This window comes from Apodemus sylvaticus, chromosome 9 (assembly GCF_947179515.1).
Source record: "Apodemus sylvaticus chromosome 9, mApoSyl1.1, whole genome shotgun sequence".
NCBI lineage: Eukaryota > Metazoa > Chordata > Mammalia > Rodentia > Muridae > Apodemus > Apodemus sylvaticus.
In genome coordinates this window covers 106,440,676-106,456,904 of record NC_067480.1, presented here as the reverse complement: position 1 = coordinate 106,456,904, position 16,229 = coordinate 106,440,676, and the positions used below count along the sequence as shown (strand labels likewise).

The following is a 16,229-nucleotide window of genomic DNA, read 5'->3' as shown; positions in this document are numbered from 1 at the left end:
CATTTTCCCCGTAGTTAGGCCATGCTGAATGTTGGTGTGGGTTTTGTTCATTTCTCTTTTAAACACTGGTCCTTCCCAGTGCATGATAGCATTGCAAGGAGCTCTAGGTGTGGCCCCTGGCTGTGCATGGAAGGCCCGAATTCAGGCCCTCCTGCCTGTTGTGTAGCTGTGAGAGAACAGCCTTCCTGACATCATAACACACATGTGCCTCAGGTGTCTTCGAAGGAAGGTCTGCATGAGCTGTCGTGGTAGTTGATGAGTAGGAACTGTTGGTATCAGCTTGATCGTTGCTTTAGTGAGTTCACGCACAGAATAGCCAGGTGCTGGGCATTAACAGGTTTCCCCTTGCTTGTTGACATACTCCTGTGACTTCTCAATATGTCTTGGAATGTTGGCCATGAGAAAAGACTAAAAATGTATTAAGAATAGATACAAGCTGCCTTTCCTGGGAATCTCACTGTACTTTCCCACTTCTTAGTAATCTTTGAATAAGCAGTAGTTAGTAACTAACACCACAGCAGTTCGTATAAATAAGTTCATCACAAGGCAATGATTTTGTATTATTTTTTCATCTTAAGTTTCCAGAATGAACTTTAAGTATTTTATTGTAAATTTTTATGTTGTTTTACTTTGCTTTGTTGTTATTTCCTTAGACAAATGAATCTTACTCGATGACTCAGGTTTATTTTTAGTGAGTGCACAATTAAGCCTGCTTTTGTAAAGTGACTCACCAACTTTACACTTGTTTACTGTTAGTACAGTATGTTTTGAGGTGATAATTTTAAATGTAAACTTTTTCTCTCATTTGGAAATGCTTAAAGTATTGCATTTGAAGTGAGAGAATCATTTTTTTCAACATGTGTTTTAAGATCTTCCTGCTTACAACAACTGTATCTCAGCAAAAAAAAGAACTTGTTGTTTCTGGTCCAGCTTTGCACAGGCTGCTAGCGCATAGAACATGCCCCAGTGGCTCCTGGACTGCTGCTGCAGGTGAGCGTGTTTGGACAGGCTGTGCTTCCACTGCTGTCTCTCACACAGCAGCCAGTGAAGGCAAGAGAGCCGTGCTGCGAAAGCCCTCAGGCCTCAGCTTACCAGGCCAGCTCTCCAGCAAACAGATAGAGTTCCATAGACTGATAATACCTTAGAAAATACGTACCCTGGCCTTCCGGGATGTTCTCACAGGTGGGGAAAGTGAGCCTGAGTGTGTGTGTTGCGCCCCTGCTTGACTGCCACGTGCACTCCACTGCTTCCCTTGCTTGTGTGGTAAAATAGTGGAATAAAAGCAAACGAAACTTTCTTCCATTTGCAGCTTAGCTAACAGCTCTAGCAGTTCTTTGTTTACTCTCAAAAAAGCATACATATCCTTGAAGGAATGAAGAGATCTGCTACTAACAGTAAGCTTATTGATAAGTAAGATATTGCTATGAGCAGATTGTCCTCAGGCCACAGTGAGGCAAATAAGATCTCACGTCTGCTAGAGCCATCCTTAGGGCCAGGGCTGGCGCAGCACCTCACCGCACCGGGCCTGTAAGGTCTTGCTAGCCCCCCGGGGCTGAAGAGAGGGCCTGGGAGAGTGAGCTGCCCAGGCAGGTCCCAGAGTTACTGTCTTCTTCTTAGTTCCCTGCCTTAGCAAACAGGCAGCAGAGCCAGGGCCTTTTCATACCTTCCCCGCATTTATTGTGTCTTCAGGGGATTCACATTTGAAGCTTGGGCTCATTCGAAGGCAGACTCTTTTTTTATAAGGTTCAGCCTAGAATGGGGAAGAACCTAGGGCCTTGGCAGCCGGTGAGCAGGTGTGAGCGGCACAGGTAGAAGGGTGTCTTCTGTGGGAAATAATAGGCTTTGACATTGAGTTCACACAGTCCCAATAATTTGATAAATACTTAGAATTAAGGTTACTGTGCACCATTTACTGGGTTTTTTGTTTTTTGTTATAACTTTGAGGTTTGTGTGGATAGACCTGAGTTCCTAAGTTGTAAGCATCCGAGCCTCACCTCCACTCCTCTGTAGTGGACCTCAGTGCCCAGTGCACATGAGGGTACAGCCGTGCCCATTGACAGTGGACCTGGCTTACACTGCCAGGCCATGGAGAAACGCGGCAGACGCCACATGGGTCACGGTGCCCTGAGGTGTACTCATTCTTCCTACTAGGAGACAGTTCTGGGACACCTTTGTGTGTGGCCTGCTTCAAGATGGATGGGTCTTGAGATGTTTTCTTGTCCCCTTGTCTTAGAAAGTAGGCACTCGTGTAGAGAAGAAGACCTTTAGGTTTTCTGTGTGAGTCCATCCTAAGGGTTCACACTTAGGAACCTCACACTCTGCCGTCTCTGTGTTGCATACAGTATTCTTGTGGAGACCAGCGTTTGCTCTTTTTCATTTACAGCTGCTATAGGCAGCACACCTTAATCTTGAGCATGCTTTACTTTCAAGCTGAACGACGAGGCTAAAATAACAGGTTTGTTTTTCTTTGCAGAGTGTTCGACCAACCCCACAAAATGACGCTATAACGGTACATTTTAAGCCAGTTACATTAAAAGCTTCTGAAAGTAAATATACCAAGGTTGCAAGCATTAGTTTTGATGGTAAATATTCATTTTTTCCTCCTACAGTGGTTATTATTTTGACAAACTAGAAAGCATCTATGTTGATGAGTTAATATAGAAATCCAGACGATTTTAACATGACTGCCTCAATTGATTTTCCCTATAAAAATTCATCGTGAACTTATTTTATTAATTCATAAAGTACTATAATGCCATAAACCTAAATCAGTATTTAATCAATCAGGAAACATAAGCAGATATGTTAGGGTTGGAAGTTTCTGTAATGTGGGATAACTAGTCATAGCTGTCATCATTTACCTTAATTATGAAGTCTTTAGTTGTTTTAATTAAGTGATAATATATTTAACTTTCAGAACCACATTTTGGTTCACAGGCAAAAATATTATTTTTAACATTTTTATATGTTGACTTTTTAAGGAAAGCAGACGGTCCTGTCTAAACTAAAATAAGAACTTTTGTGTATTATCAAATTAGCTACTATTTCAGACAAGAAATATGTATCATTTGATGTATTATTTTACACCTAGAACCGGGCCTCCTTGTGTACACCCAGTACACCTGAAATATCAGCTCAGACTTCAGCCTTTTTACAGTCTGTCTTCATTCCATTGTTACTTGTTTTAAGAGAATTTATTGAATTTGTTATTGCAATTTTTAAATTATGACATAACAGCTGCTTAACTAGATAGGCAATTAAATAAGAACTGAAACTCAGAAGAGGGCCTGCCTTTCCTGTGGTCTTGATCCCACGGACACGCCCATTTCATCTTCTACACCTGTCCAGTCTAAGCATGGAGCGGCCAAGCTGAGCCTGCTCCAACAGCCACGTCTGCCCAGAGCCCAGCTCCTCACACAAGGAAGGGGAGGGGAGGGGAGGGGAGGGGAGGGGAGAGGGCGGCAGCCTGCCATGCTCTGTAGGGTTTGTTTGTGAGAGAATCCACACCGTCCTCACATGTTCCCTCTACCTAACCTTAACTCAGCGATGCCAGTGCCTCAAACAAGCCTGCTTGTCTCACTAGGGAAAAGGTGGCCTGCTTTTTATATAAAATCTGAACAGAGTTTGCCAGTGTAAAAGCTTGCCTTTTTCAAAACAAAACTTTCAATTTGCATAAAGTCACTCAGACTTATAACCAGTAAAATATAAGAGGCTGCCTCCATGGCTCAGGGTGCAGACCCCGCTGCTCCAGGCCTGACAGACAGCTTGTGTTCAGTCCCTGAAAAAACACATAGAGGAAAGAGGATACTCCTGAAAACTGTCCATGTGTGCACCATGACAGCTCACCCCCACTCACACACATCACACAGACACACATTAAGTAATGTAAGGTTTTAAGTTTAGAAAATACCCCGTGTACACACACACCTACAAATAGATGATTTTTGTAATGCTTCCTTGCAGCTTCAAGAGCAAAAAAGCCATCTCAATTTTCTGGGAAAATAACTGTTAAAGCAAAGGAAAAGAGTTATTCTAAACTTGAAATCCCCTACCAAGCAGAAGTCCTAGATGGGTGAGTTTTGTCTTAAAAGAAGCTTTGTAACTTTCTGTTTGTAATTTTTTGCTGCTTGATAAAAGTTTACCTAACCTGATGGGATATCCACAACTGTAAAGGAAATCTGTGTCCTGTTTATTTCTGACTTTCTAAGGTGGAAAAAGAAAATGGAACATTATAGTTTGTGTTAGATTTAATAATTTAGAAATCAACTTGTGTTTTTTAAATGTTTAAATCACTTGAACCTTTTTTACTGTGTCGTCTATTTGAGGTATGTCCGATTGTTCCCCAGTGACTTGAGACAGTCTGCTGTTCCTTCCTAAGCTCCTAGCGATGCACTGATAGGCGCCCAGCCCATAGGCGCTGGCTATGGGTGTGCGTGCGGGCGGGCGTGCGGTGACCTCAGCAACGTTAGCCTTCCTGCTGAGGCGCTCTCGACTCCATCGAGGAGACTTTATCATGCAGCAGGGAACCTTCCTTGCTGTTTCATTTCTGTATTTCTTGAATTAAATGTTAAGTCACATGGTGAGCGAAGTTATAAAAATTGACCATTAAATGCTATAGTTCCCATTCCGTGCTGTGTTGCTTAATGCTAAGTGTATATATACCACAGGAGCGTGGGCCCTAAATTAGCACATGGAATTCAGAAGGATTCATCCTGCTCTGTTTTCTTCCCTTAGTTATCTGGGGTTTGACCACGCCGCCACACTGTTTCACATCCAGGACAGTCCTGCTGACCCGGTGGAGAGGCCGATTTACCTGACTAACACTTTCAGCTTTGCGATCCTCATTCATGATGTCTTGCTGCCGGAGGAAGCCAGGATAATGTTCCGGGTACGTTGAGCCCACCCACTCGCTTGGCATTCTGCTGCGCTAGCATGCGGCAAGACTGACCCTGCTTCTCTCTGCTTCATCCCCAGGTGCACAACTTCAGCAAGCCAGTCCTAATTCTTCCTAATGAGTCGGGGTACATCTTTACCCTGTTTTTTATGCCATCCACCTCATCCATGCACATAGACAACAACATTTTACTTGTTACCAATGCCTCTAAGTTTCATTTACCTGTGCGGGTATACACAGGCTTTTTAGATGTAAGTATGCTGTCACAGTCCTACCTCTGTGCTTTTGGATATTGTCAGGCAGTTGGGCTGATTCCTTCCCAGTCAGTGCTTTCAGGATACAGAAATACACACACACATGCACACACAAAAGATTGCTTCTTGGAGCTCCAGAGAATTCCAAAACTAAGGGTTGCTATCTATCCTTCAGTGTCCAGTAGGAGCAATTGATCTTGGAATCTGCTACAGATGCCCAATCAGTGATTATTCCAGGCCTTTACGGAGAATGTGGTAGGATTCGTAGACAGTGACTTTGATGGGTGTGGAGCATGCAGATGGGAAGAACAGATAATAGTAAACAGAACACAGGCTAATATGTAACCGAGCACTGCAGTGAAACCATTACGTTCACCTTTTGCCTTAAGGAAAGCACTCTATAGCTTTTCTTTGGCATATGTAACTCCCTGGATTCACTGCCTTTGCTCCTTGGGGCATTTATAAAGCATGATAAAGGTTGCTTGAACACAGGCACTGTGTTGCTACCACAGTTTCCCTCTGAGACCTGCAGGATTAATGAGTGGGTCGCATATACAGGATTGGATTCATAGGAGGAAGGGCTGATTCACACTGGAACAGCACCAGCTTTGATGACTACTCAGAGGAGGAAACCATTGACAACTTACGAATTACTTACTTCTGGAATTTTTCCCTTCAACGCCCCCCCCCCCCAATGATATATTTAGCTCCTTTAATTCCAGTCTCTACCCAGAGCTTTTTCCACATTATTTTCTCTTGGTTTACTTTTAAATTGTAATGACAGAGACTCTAGAACAAAGATACATGAGGGGCAGGGGAACTTGGGAAGCACAGGGTGACCTTGACACCAGGACAGACCAGAGAGCCAGAGAAGGAGGAGGCTGGGGGCAAGGACAGTAGACACAACACAGAAGGAAGGTGCAGGACACTTGTGGCACGGAAAACAAACCAATGGGAAAATTACAGACAGCTTTGGTGAATGTGGCCAGTGAACAGCTTTGGTAAGTGGTAAACCTGTCAGGGAAGAGAAAGGTGGGACTTGACCGGAACTTACCTCAGCTAGGTTGTGCAGCTTGAGGGCTCAGTTCAGGCAAGGAGTAGTTATTATTTGTAGTCTGTCCCTACTGAAAGCCCAGACTTTGGCCTGATTGTCAGGGGCTCCCAGCTTCTCCTAGTACTTCAGGGAAGTACCTGCTGCTTTCCCGATTCCTCTGACTGTCCTCGTCCGAAGTTCTCAGCTCAGCCTATCATGTAGCTGTATATATAGACATAAGATCAACTTTAGTGTCTCCTAGTAGGCACTTTACTCAGTAACATTGTTAAACATATGATCTGGTGTTTAATGCAGTCCTTTTCTATCTCTAGTACTTTGTATTGCCACCCAAAATAGAAGAACGCTTCATAGATTTCGGAGTACTGAGTGCTACAGAAGCAAGTAGTATTTTATTTGCAATTATAAACAGCAATCCAATTGAGGTAAAGAAATTGTTTTTATTCTCAGTTACACTGAAGATTTCATGTTTGTGCTGTAAGATCACTTTGTGTTTTCTCTTCGAAGCTGGCAATAAAAAGTTGGCATATCATAGGAGACGGCCTCTCAATAGAACTTGTAGCTACAGAGAGAGGCAACAGAAGCACGGTGATCGCGAACCTTCCAGAACTGGAGAAGTCCTCTTTGCCTGACCAGTCCCCGGTGAGTGGGCCTCCTACTGCTTCAGTTAGAATGGGTATTTCCATCCCGAGGGAAAAGGGCAGTGCTGTGTGCCCCACTCGGCGAGTGCCGTGGCTGCTGGACGCTGCCGGGGCCTCGTGAGAGCCTCCACTCCAGTGAGGATGAGGGCACAGAGGGATCGGAAGGATCTGTGCGCACACTGGGTGTGCAGATGTGATGCTATCGCACGGGGTCTACACACGGGTCTGTGTAGGCACAGATCACCACCAGAATGCTCCTTCCCACTTCAGTAGGACCCATGAAGCTGCACAGCTACTAAATGATGCCATTCTTACCGCTTCAGGTAACATTAGCTTCAGGACACTTTGCAGTGTTCAGAGTCAAGCTGACTGCCAAGAAGCTAGAAGGTGTCCACGACGGGGCCATACAGATCACGACCGATTATGAGGTGAGCCTATCAGCGGGGCTCATGCCAGTGGGGTTTTCTGAAACCTTGTGCTGTTAATGACTGCACATTGACAGGGCGTTTCAGTTTTTGTAGAAGCAGAGAGCTACATTTATTTACAATATTCCCCTCTCTCTCATGCCTTTAACACCGGCCTATCCATGTCAAAGCCATTTCAGAGCATCAGTGCTCCTTGCCCCCCAGTGCTCTGCTAAAGCTCCTCACGCTTCCTAACAAAACCACAAGACCACAGTGTCAGGAAAGTGCCCTTAGCACATGGAGCTTCACGCTGTTAAAAACCTGGAAGATTAGTGCGTAACAGGTCCTACTGGACTTCCCGAGCTGCAGGTCTGAGTCTACACGCAGGCTTTACAGTCCTCTGTGTAGAGTGTATATTATGTTCACTAAGATCCTGAATGCATGTATTTCTGGCAGATCTGATCTTTTGACAAGGTTCTGGAACTCACGTAGAGCTGAAGCAAGCTTGAGCTAGCAGCCTCCTGCTTGAGCTTCCCAAGTGCTGGAGCTACAGGAGTAAGGCCGCTTGCCTGTTTCAGACCTAAATACTCGTAATTTAACACTTGCAGATCTTTGGGCAGTGTTGAGTACTTCTAAATTCAACAAGTTGTTATCTTTGTCCTCCTGAGTGGTTTCAGCATACACAAATCCAGTGGCAAAATAAACAAAACTGGCCATTCAAATAATAAACGATTAGAGTATATCCTGTTACCTCCAAAAGTGAGGAATTCATACTTAACATTCATATAGAAGTAAGTGCCTTTCAGAATTGAGACAGTTTTTTGTTTTTTTTTTTTTTTAATGGATGAAAATAAAAATTAAAAGGGGCTGGAGACATGGTTCAGCACTGGCTGTTCTTCTAGAAGACCCAAGTTCAATTCCTAGCATGTACAAGGTGGCTCATAATTATCTGTAGTTCCAGAGGATTTAGTGCCCCCTTCTGGTCTCTGCAGGCACCAGGCATGAATGTGGTAGGTATTCAGGCAAAATATCTATGCACATACAATTATAAAAAAATTAAAAGCTTTTAAAACTGAACACAAATATGCCCTCATACACTGCATTCATAACTGACTTGAAATACTAATTAGGAATGAGCTGAAATTCCAACTCTAGAGTACTCAACTTGTCTTTAAAACCTGGGTTGAAATCGGTTTCTATCTACCAAAACAATACTGAATTATATAGCTGTAGAAATCCTGGATTTTCATAGATGTTGTTTAGGAGTACAGCTTTCCTTTTTAATCTAAAGAGGACTTGTATTTTGAAAAGCTGTCTTTATTCCTCCCCTGTGACTTGGTCTTAACTGGTTTTAGCAGGTAAATGAGTATTTACTGGAAATGTATTGTTTGCATTTTATAGAAAAACCTTGTGCGTATTAAAAAGTTTCCAGGGTGGATTTAATACTGGTTTTGAGTTATAGTCAGTATATGACACAAATCAGCTTTGTTTCTTAACACTCAACGATGGGCTGTCAGTGGTGTGCTCTTCCCTCCACAGGTCCTGACCATCCCTGTGAAGGCTGTGATCGCCGTGGGCTCGCTGACCTGCTTCCCCAAGCACATGATTCTGCCCCCTTCCTTCCCAGTAAGATGCTCACACTTGGCTTGCTCATTGTTTTTACTGCTTACAGCTCAAATGGGAAAGACATTTCCTGCTTCCATGTTTACTGTGACATGAAGCAGTGCGCCAGGTTCTTAAGAGACTATAAAGTGGGGTGAGAAAGAGACCCTCCCTCAGGAAGACTTCCTATGATGAGTGGTAATGGGAGCCCTGATGTGTAAAGCAGATAGAAGGGGCCCTGCAAAGTAAACGGGCCTAGAGAGAGCATCTTGTAGCCTAAGTCAGCAAAGCCTTTCCTGCTTCCCGCAAAGCCTCCACTATTTGAAAGAAAAAAATATGGCCTAAAGAAATGTCATGTTTTGTATCGTTTTATATACACACACACACACACACACACACACACACACACACACACACAGAGTAACTTTTTAAAAAAAAAAAAAAACAATCTATGGAGTTGTTTAATTAGGTTGTTAGCAATGTAGAAAACCAGTTTGTAAGAATACATCTCGTTCTTTATCACGGAGAGAGGCAGCTGCACCAGGGTGAGGGCTTTGACAAGGGGCCATTTTTAGAGCGCTTTGGGAGTTGGAGAGACAGCTCTGTGGATAAGGGCACTTACTGCAGGGCCTGGCTGACTCCAGCACCTACAGGACAGGATGGCTCACAGCTGTCTATACCCCAGTTCCAGGGATTCATTGCTACCCTCTGGCCTCTGAGATCAGGGCACACATAGGATGCACATAGATACAAACACTCACACATTTAACATAAAAACAGGCCCTCTTGCTGCAGAAAAGGGTGACATCAAGTGTTTCTCTGTGTTATCTGAAAACCTGCTAGAATCAATTTTTTTTCAGCTTAATAAGAAATTGTCTAGGCAAGCATATACAGACAATTTTAAAATCATCTCTAAAAATTTTGTAGATGCTTAAAAAATTTCTTTGTGCTAGGAAAAAAAAACCCCAAAAGTTTTATTCAATAGGAAGAGTTCCCTTGATTTCAACAAAACCCAGCTGAATTTGGTGTTTTCCTATATAGAAATATAATTAAGTATGTGTTCACATAAATAAATACATACAATATACAAATAAACTGTTGGATTTTACATATAAAATAATATATGCTACATAAATATAAAGTGTCCTTCTAGATGGAATCAGTATCTCTTTGTTACTTTTAAATTTTAAATATGATTTAAATGATTCATGTTTGAGTTGGTCTGCGGCGGGTGGCTCTGCAGGGAAAGGTACTTGCCACCAAGCCTGGTCACTGAGCTCAGCAGGGCTCACATGAGGGAAGGAGAAGCAACTGTGTGAGTCATCCCTGAGCTATACTCGCTCTGCATGGTGTCTGCACACCCTGGTGCATGAGACACACCCCTCACACACACACACACACACACACACACACACACACACACAAGTAAATAATGTAATTTTTTTTTAATTTTAAAGAATAAAAAAATGTCTGTATATAGGTTATTAAGTAAAGGAAATACAAAACCCAAATGCTTCCTGAGTACTGTAGACAGCAGTAATTTCGTGTGTAATTCTAGAACATTTGCCACATCTTTTTTATAGTTTGATGGTGGCTTCTTACAGGTTGGTCTCTAGGAAAGGAATGAGACACCTTTATCCCCAGTGACTAGTAGGTGATGTATGTGAGGGAGTGGTGGAGAGAGGGCACAGGCAAAAGCTATTTCACAGGCAGCAACTCCTTGAGTGTCCCGATGAGGTCAGCACCTGGAGGCACGGTAGACAGAGGACTCAGCTGTGCCTCAGAGTCTGAGCCTTGAGGGAAGTAATAGGAACGGTGCCAGCTTTTTGAGGGAGAGTCAGGATGCATCAGGCAGATGTAGGATGTAGAAATGGAATCTTCTGGGGTGGAGGTCTAGTAGGCAGGAAATATGGACACTCAGTTTAACAAAGCCTAATTTAAGATTGTGCCTCTTTCAATATAAAATTTTAATAAGTTTAACATAGTTACGTGGGTCTATAATCGAACCTTTGCCTTCCTGTATTGCCCTATGTCCTGACTGTATGTTACACCCGTGCTTTGTCATTCATGCGTAAGAGCCTTCTTCGTCCTCAGGCACCACTAGTGACTGCCAGGGAGCAGTATGTCAGAAAACATTTCAAAAAACTTATAGCTCAATATTTGAGTAGAGTTACAAAAGGAATTTTATTATCTTTGATCTTTACGTGGCCTAAGAACAGGCCAGCAGGAGTTGTGCTTGCTGCAGAACTGGACAGCTGCTCAGGCTCCGGTTAACACTCCTCCCTCCAGCCGCACGGCCACCCTCGGGGTCTGGCCGGGAGAAGGATGCCATTTATCATTTTCTGGGACTAAATATTAGAAAAGCACATTTCTCATCTGAGAAAATTCTTTTAAGTGGATAGGAATTGCATGTACAAAAACATAATTCCGAATTCAATCAGAAAGTTTATGAAAGTAAAGCAAGCTTATAATGTACTTCTTAAGGATAATTTGAATCTTTTTTTTTTTTTAAGATTTATTTATTTATTATATGTAAGTACAACGTAGCTATCTTCAGACACACCAGAAGAGGGGTCAGATCTCATTATGGATGGTTGTGAGCCACCATGTGGTTGCTGGGATTTGAACTCAGGACCTTCGGGAGAGCAGTCAGTGTTCTTAACCGCTGAGCCATCTCACCAGCCCAATTTGAATCTTTTTTAAATTCAAGCTTTACTAATTTGATTCGTTCTAGAAAAATGAAACTGGTACCTGGTAAGAACAAACACTGTGGGGCAGTTAAGAGGAGTTAAGAGTCTGCTTTCGCAGAGAGGATAGTCAGTTCCCAGCACCCACATGTCCGCTTCCTGCTGTCTGTAACCAGCTCCTAGCTCTGGCCACTGCGCTTACCAGACACACACGTGCACGTCACATCTGTGCAGCGACACATTCGCACACATAGAGTGGGAATAAGTAAATCTTCTTAAAAAGAACCTGATTTGTATGCTGTTTTGTAAGATTCTTAAATGACTTACTTGGTGTGTGTTTTTACTTCTAATTACTATTTTCCAAGACATGGACTGTGTAGCTCTGTCCTCTGGCCTTGATCACCCATGTGCTCACAGTACAAGCATGGACCCCCATGGCAGATGATAGCCTACATTTTTAAAGAGATTTAATTTTCTCTTGGATGACAAAAATTACTGTTGTATTTCTAAGGAAAACATTTTCTCTTAAAGAATATGTTTCAGTTTTACTTGGTTATATTTTAGAGTTCATTTATTTTGGAGCAGCCTTACTTTGGTGTTAACAAACTTTACATTACAAACCAAAATGACCCTCTTATTTAAAGCTCCTTTGTGCCTTCATGAGTACTTAGTATGTCCCATTACTAAGTTAAAGGATTATTATAGTACTTCTGTGACGTGCACAGCGGCAACAACAATAGCTGTCCTGTGACCTCAGTCCTTCAGACTTGGTGGTTCTCATTTGAATGAGGATGGCTTTTGGGGTCAATTATAAATTTAAAAGTTTGTCAATTGATGAAAATTCTGAATTTGTCTTCTCTTCTTTCAGGGGAAAATAGTTCATCAGAGCTTAAATATTATGAATTCCTTCTCACAGAAGGTGAAGATACAGCAAATAAGGTCTTTGTCAGAAGACGTGCGATTTTACTACAAACGATTACGGGGTAACAGGGAAGACTTGGAGCCAGGGAAAAAGTCAAAGGTTTGTGAAATCTGCAAATCCCCGGCTGTCAGCACCCTGTGCCTGCTGTCTGTACTGTCCGCACTCACGGTCGTCCTGGCTTCTTTACAGATTGCAAACATTTATTTTGACCCTGGGCTGCAGTGTGGGGATCACTGCTATATCGGCTTGCCTTTCCTATCCAAATGTAAGTCTTCCATCCCGCCTACCTTCACTCTCCTGCCTCAGGCTGAATCCATGCTGACTTGTGCTTCCTCTTTTAGCTGAACCCAAAGTGCAGCCTGGAGTGGCCATGCAGGAGGACTTGTGGGATGCCGACTGGGACTCACATCAGAGCTTGTTCAAAGCCTGGATGGGAATAAAGGAGAATGCAGGACATAGGTACGAGCTTCTGCTTCTGCTTGGCTCAAGTGTTTTAGCAGTGTGGCCCACTGGGCATCTCTGTTGTTACTGTCTTGTAGGCATCACTGTAGTTTTATATCAGCTTATTTTACTTTATGATAATGTCACATTGTCATTAGTAGTGTGCGTCGCTAAGAAATACACACATTCCTGTGTCCTCCTTTTTCCAGGAAGACTGTCCTTAAAAATCTGAGAAGCTATTTGAAATCATCTTTGTGTATAGTGACTGCCATGTCAACCTTAGACACAGTGTTATGCATAAGAAAGATTTGTCTGTCATTGTCCTCTCCAAAAGGCAAATTAGGCTTCCTCCCAACAGGAGACTGAATTTATTTGTTCCTTATGAAAAAAACTACTTCCTTCTTCTTCAAGTGCTGGTCTGTTGCCAGGGGAAACACCCCTTCCTTCAGTGGCCTCCCCAGTGCACCTTTAGCAGGTCAAAATATGCATCTGGAAACCCAGTGCTGTGCCTGCCACAAACACCCAGATGTTGTGCTGGTATCACAGTGGCCCAGCCCTTTCACACACAGTAAAAAAGAACTTTTCCAGAAACAGGAGCACTGACAAGTAATAAGTACTTTTCTCACTTGGCTTATTTGCTATGTATTGGTCAAAGTTAAAGGATTCTACTATAAGAATAGTATGAAGCTTTAAGGCATTAACTACTTTTTCATCAACTTTGGTTAGCATACAAAGGTGTTGTTGACCTCTTCCTGTGCGTATGAGTACACTTTGTTCTTACTGGTCCTTTGCCTCCTGGATGGTCCCTTTCTTCCTTAGAGGAATCCCCTGCTTCTGCACTCATGACGTATTTTCCATCACCTCCTCTTGGTCCCCTCTTTCCTTCCTTGAGACCTCTCCTGGTTCCCTCTTCACTCTTGGTTGTTTTAGATAGTGCAGTGATAAATACTGCTTTTTGCAAATAGCTCTGCAGTATGTTGGCTTAACAACCTTAGGGAATGTCCCCTGGATAGTAGAAATATAATAGTTCGACTGTTAGTTTTCAAGGAACCTCCATACTGATTTCCATAATTGCCAGACAAGTTTACATTCCCACTGCAGCAAGTACAGGTCCACTCCACCCATCTTCACTAACACTTGGTGGAGGTCGGTTGGTTAGTCAGGGGTGTGTGTGTGTGTGTGTGTGTGTGTGTGTGTGTGTGTGTGTGTATTTCAACAATAGCCACCCCTCTGAATCTCAAAGCAGTTTTAATTTGCATACTCCTGATGGCTAAGAATGTTGAAGACTTCTTCAAATGTTTCTGGACAGTGGTATTTCTTCCCTTGAGAGCTGTCTGTTCAATTCAACTCATAGGTCCATCTGTCTACTAGATGGTTCAAACCATTCTGTTGAGAATGAGAATTTCTGTGTTATAAAATTTTTCCTTCAAGTTTTCTCATTAAAAATGCTTCCACTGAGTACACAAAGACCTGTAATAACCTCACAAAGAGCTGAATGACTATAGCTCTCCTTTATTCCGTGTCTCCAGAGAGGAGCTTGTAAAGTGTAGGCAACCGGCAAGTGTTAACCTCACAGTGCTGCCCTGGTGCAGCCAGGGAGCCTCTTCACCACCGGAGTCTCCTTCCCACATGTTCCTCACCAAGGCCCTGGGTCCCATCAGCCCTCTGCCTCCCTATTTGGTTGACAATGAATGTAATATTCTCCATGTGCCTGCACTTGGGTTACCTTGTTTCTATGCATGTGCTTGTCAGTATCCCAGAATCAAATTCAGTAGCACTGGGTTTCAGTGTGCTGCACTGGTTGGTCCCAGATACTTGGCATTTACAAATAAATATGTACCAGGTCCCGAACTCCTGACCCTTGGACACTCATTAGTAGGGATGTGTTCACATGGCGTCTTGAGTATGACTATGACAACGCTCTCAGATTATTTCCTCTTGAACTGGCGTCTTCACCATGTGAAGATGTCACCTTGGTTTTCTATCCTGTGGGAAGCTGTCAAGCGGCCCCTCTGGTCCTCGGTATTCCTGGGAATACCCACATGTCCTGCTCGAGTGTCACATTCTGCCATGGAAGCTGTGGAAGAATCTTAAACCCCAGGTGTTCAGCTTTCGTTATTGAATTAATACTCTAAGATGTCTTTGAGGACTGGACTGCTGATGTACTTCAGTGGCAGGGAGTTGACTCAGCACACAGGCAATTGATTCAGTCCTCAGTACTACCATGAAAAATGTTTGTGAAGATGTACATGCATTTTACTGATGCTACTGGAACTAAAGCTTGTCATCCTTCACATACTCTGCACAGAGCTATAGCACAGACTATTTTAATGTTGACAGCTCTCTGTACCAAAATAGAGACATGGTATATCATTGAGAGCTTAATACAGCTGCGTGCCCAAAGACGGGCAAAGAGCGAACATTCAGGCCAGGGGAAGCGGAGGTGGTGGTGAGCTGCTCGTGGATATGACCGAACGTGTGCACTCTTAGCTCATGGCTGTGATCGCCTGTACAAGATGTCCGTAGGACCAGGGCTGTCAGCACCCCATTATGGAGTCGGGCGGGGCTCCATGAGGGTGTATGTGCAGAGAATGGGTGATGCTGGGGGAGACATGTTTGCCAGTGCTGTAACCCCAGGTAAGGCAGACAGACAAACATCCACTCACGCTCCTGGAAACTACCCTAAGGAGACTCATTGGGTTACAAAAAGAAAAAGAGAAGAAAGAAAATGGGGGCCAGACCAAGACAGGGTAAGGAATAGTGAATATTGGAAGAAATATATCAAGTATATGTGTGAAAGTAAAACTAATCTCATCATTATGCAATAGTAACATTTAAAAGTTTAAAAAAATCTTGGTAAAATAGAATAAATAAGCTTTTTTTTTCTTAGAACCAGAAAAAAAAAAACCTAAGTATGATTTCTTATGTTTAGAAAACCTTTTGTTTTGTTTTGTTTTTCCACACTGACATAGAGATTGTTTTTTGTAGGTTGAATGCTATGTTTGAGGTAAATACAGATCTTCAAAAAAATATCGTATCAAAAATCAGCGCAGAGCTCTCCTGGCCTTCCATCCTCAGCTCGCCCCGGCTTGTGAAGTTCCCTCTCACCAACACAAACTGCTCCTCGGTAAGCCGGCCGCATGGTTAGGGAGCAGGCGCTGCGATGCCTCTGTAGGGATCTCTACTAACGCACCTTGGCTTTGCTTTAAGGAAGAAGAGATTAGTTTAGAAAACCCTGCCGATGTCCCTGTCTACGTCCAGTTCATCCCGGTGGCTTTGTATCCCAACCCCTCCGTCTTTGCAGATAAGTTAGTCTCAAGGTAAGCATTCAAA

The 16,229-nt window shown here is 43.1% G+C and overlaps 1 protein-coding gene across 3 annotated transcripts in view; it reads left to right on the top strand.

The window, feature by feature from the left end:
* Positions 1–16,229, top strand: part of Tmem131 (transmembrane protein 131) — a 141,647-nt gene that overhangs the window by 103,293 nt on the left and 22,125 nt on the right. For all 3 annotated transcript variants that reach the window (XM_052192990.1, XM_052192989.1, XM_052192991.1), the window contains exons 12-24: positions 2,474–2,582; positions 3,964–4,072; positions 4,735–4,888; positions 4,975–5,145; positions 6,514–6,624; positions 6,707–6,841; positions 7,164–7,268; positions 8,784–8,870; positions 12,402–12,554; positions 12,645–12,720; positions 12,797–12,914; positions 15,885–16,023; positions 16,107–16,216. In XM_052192990.1, the coding sequence (XP_052048950.1) occupies positions 2,474–2,582; positions 3,964–4,072; positions 4,735–4,888; positions 4,975–5,145; positions 6,514–6,624; positions 6,707–6,841; positions 7,164–7,268; positions 8,784–8,870; positions 12,402–12,554; positions 12,645–12,720; positions 12,797–12,914; positions 15,885–16,023; positions 16,107–16,216 (1,577 nt within the window). The remainder of the gene's footprint in view (positions 1–2,473; positions 2,583–3,963; positions 4,073–4,734; positions 4,889–4,974; positions 5,146–6,513; positions 6,625–6,706; positions 6,842–7,163; positions 7,269–8,783; positions 8,871–12,401; positions 12,555–12,644; positions 12,721–12,796; positions 12,915–15,884; positions 16,024–16,106; positions 16,217–16,229) is intronic.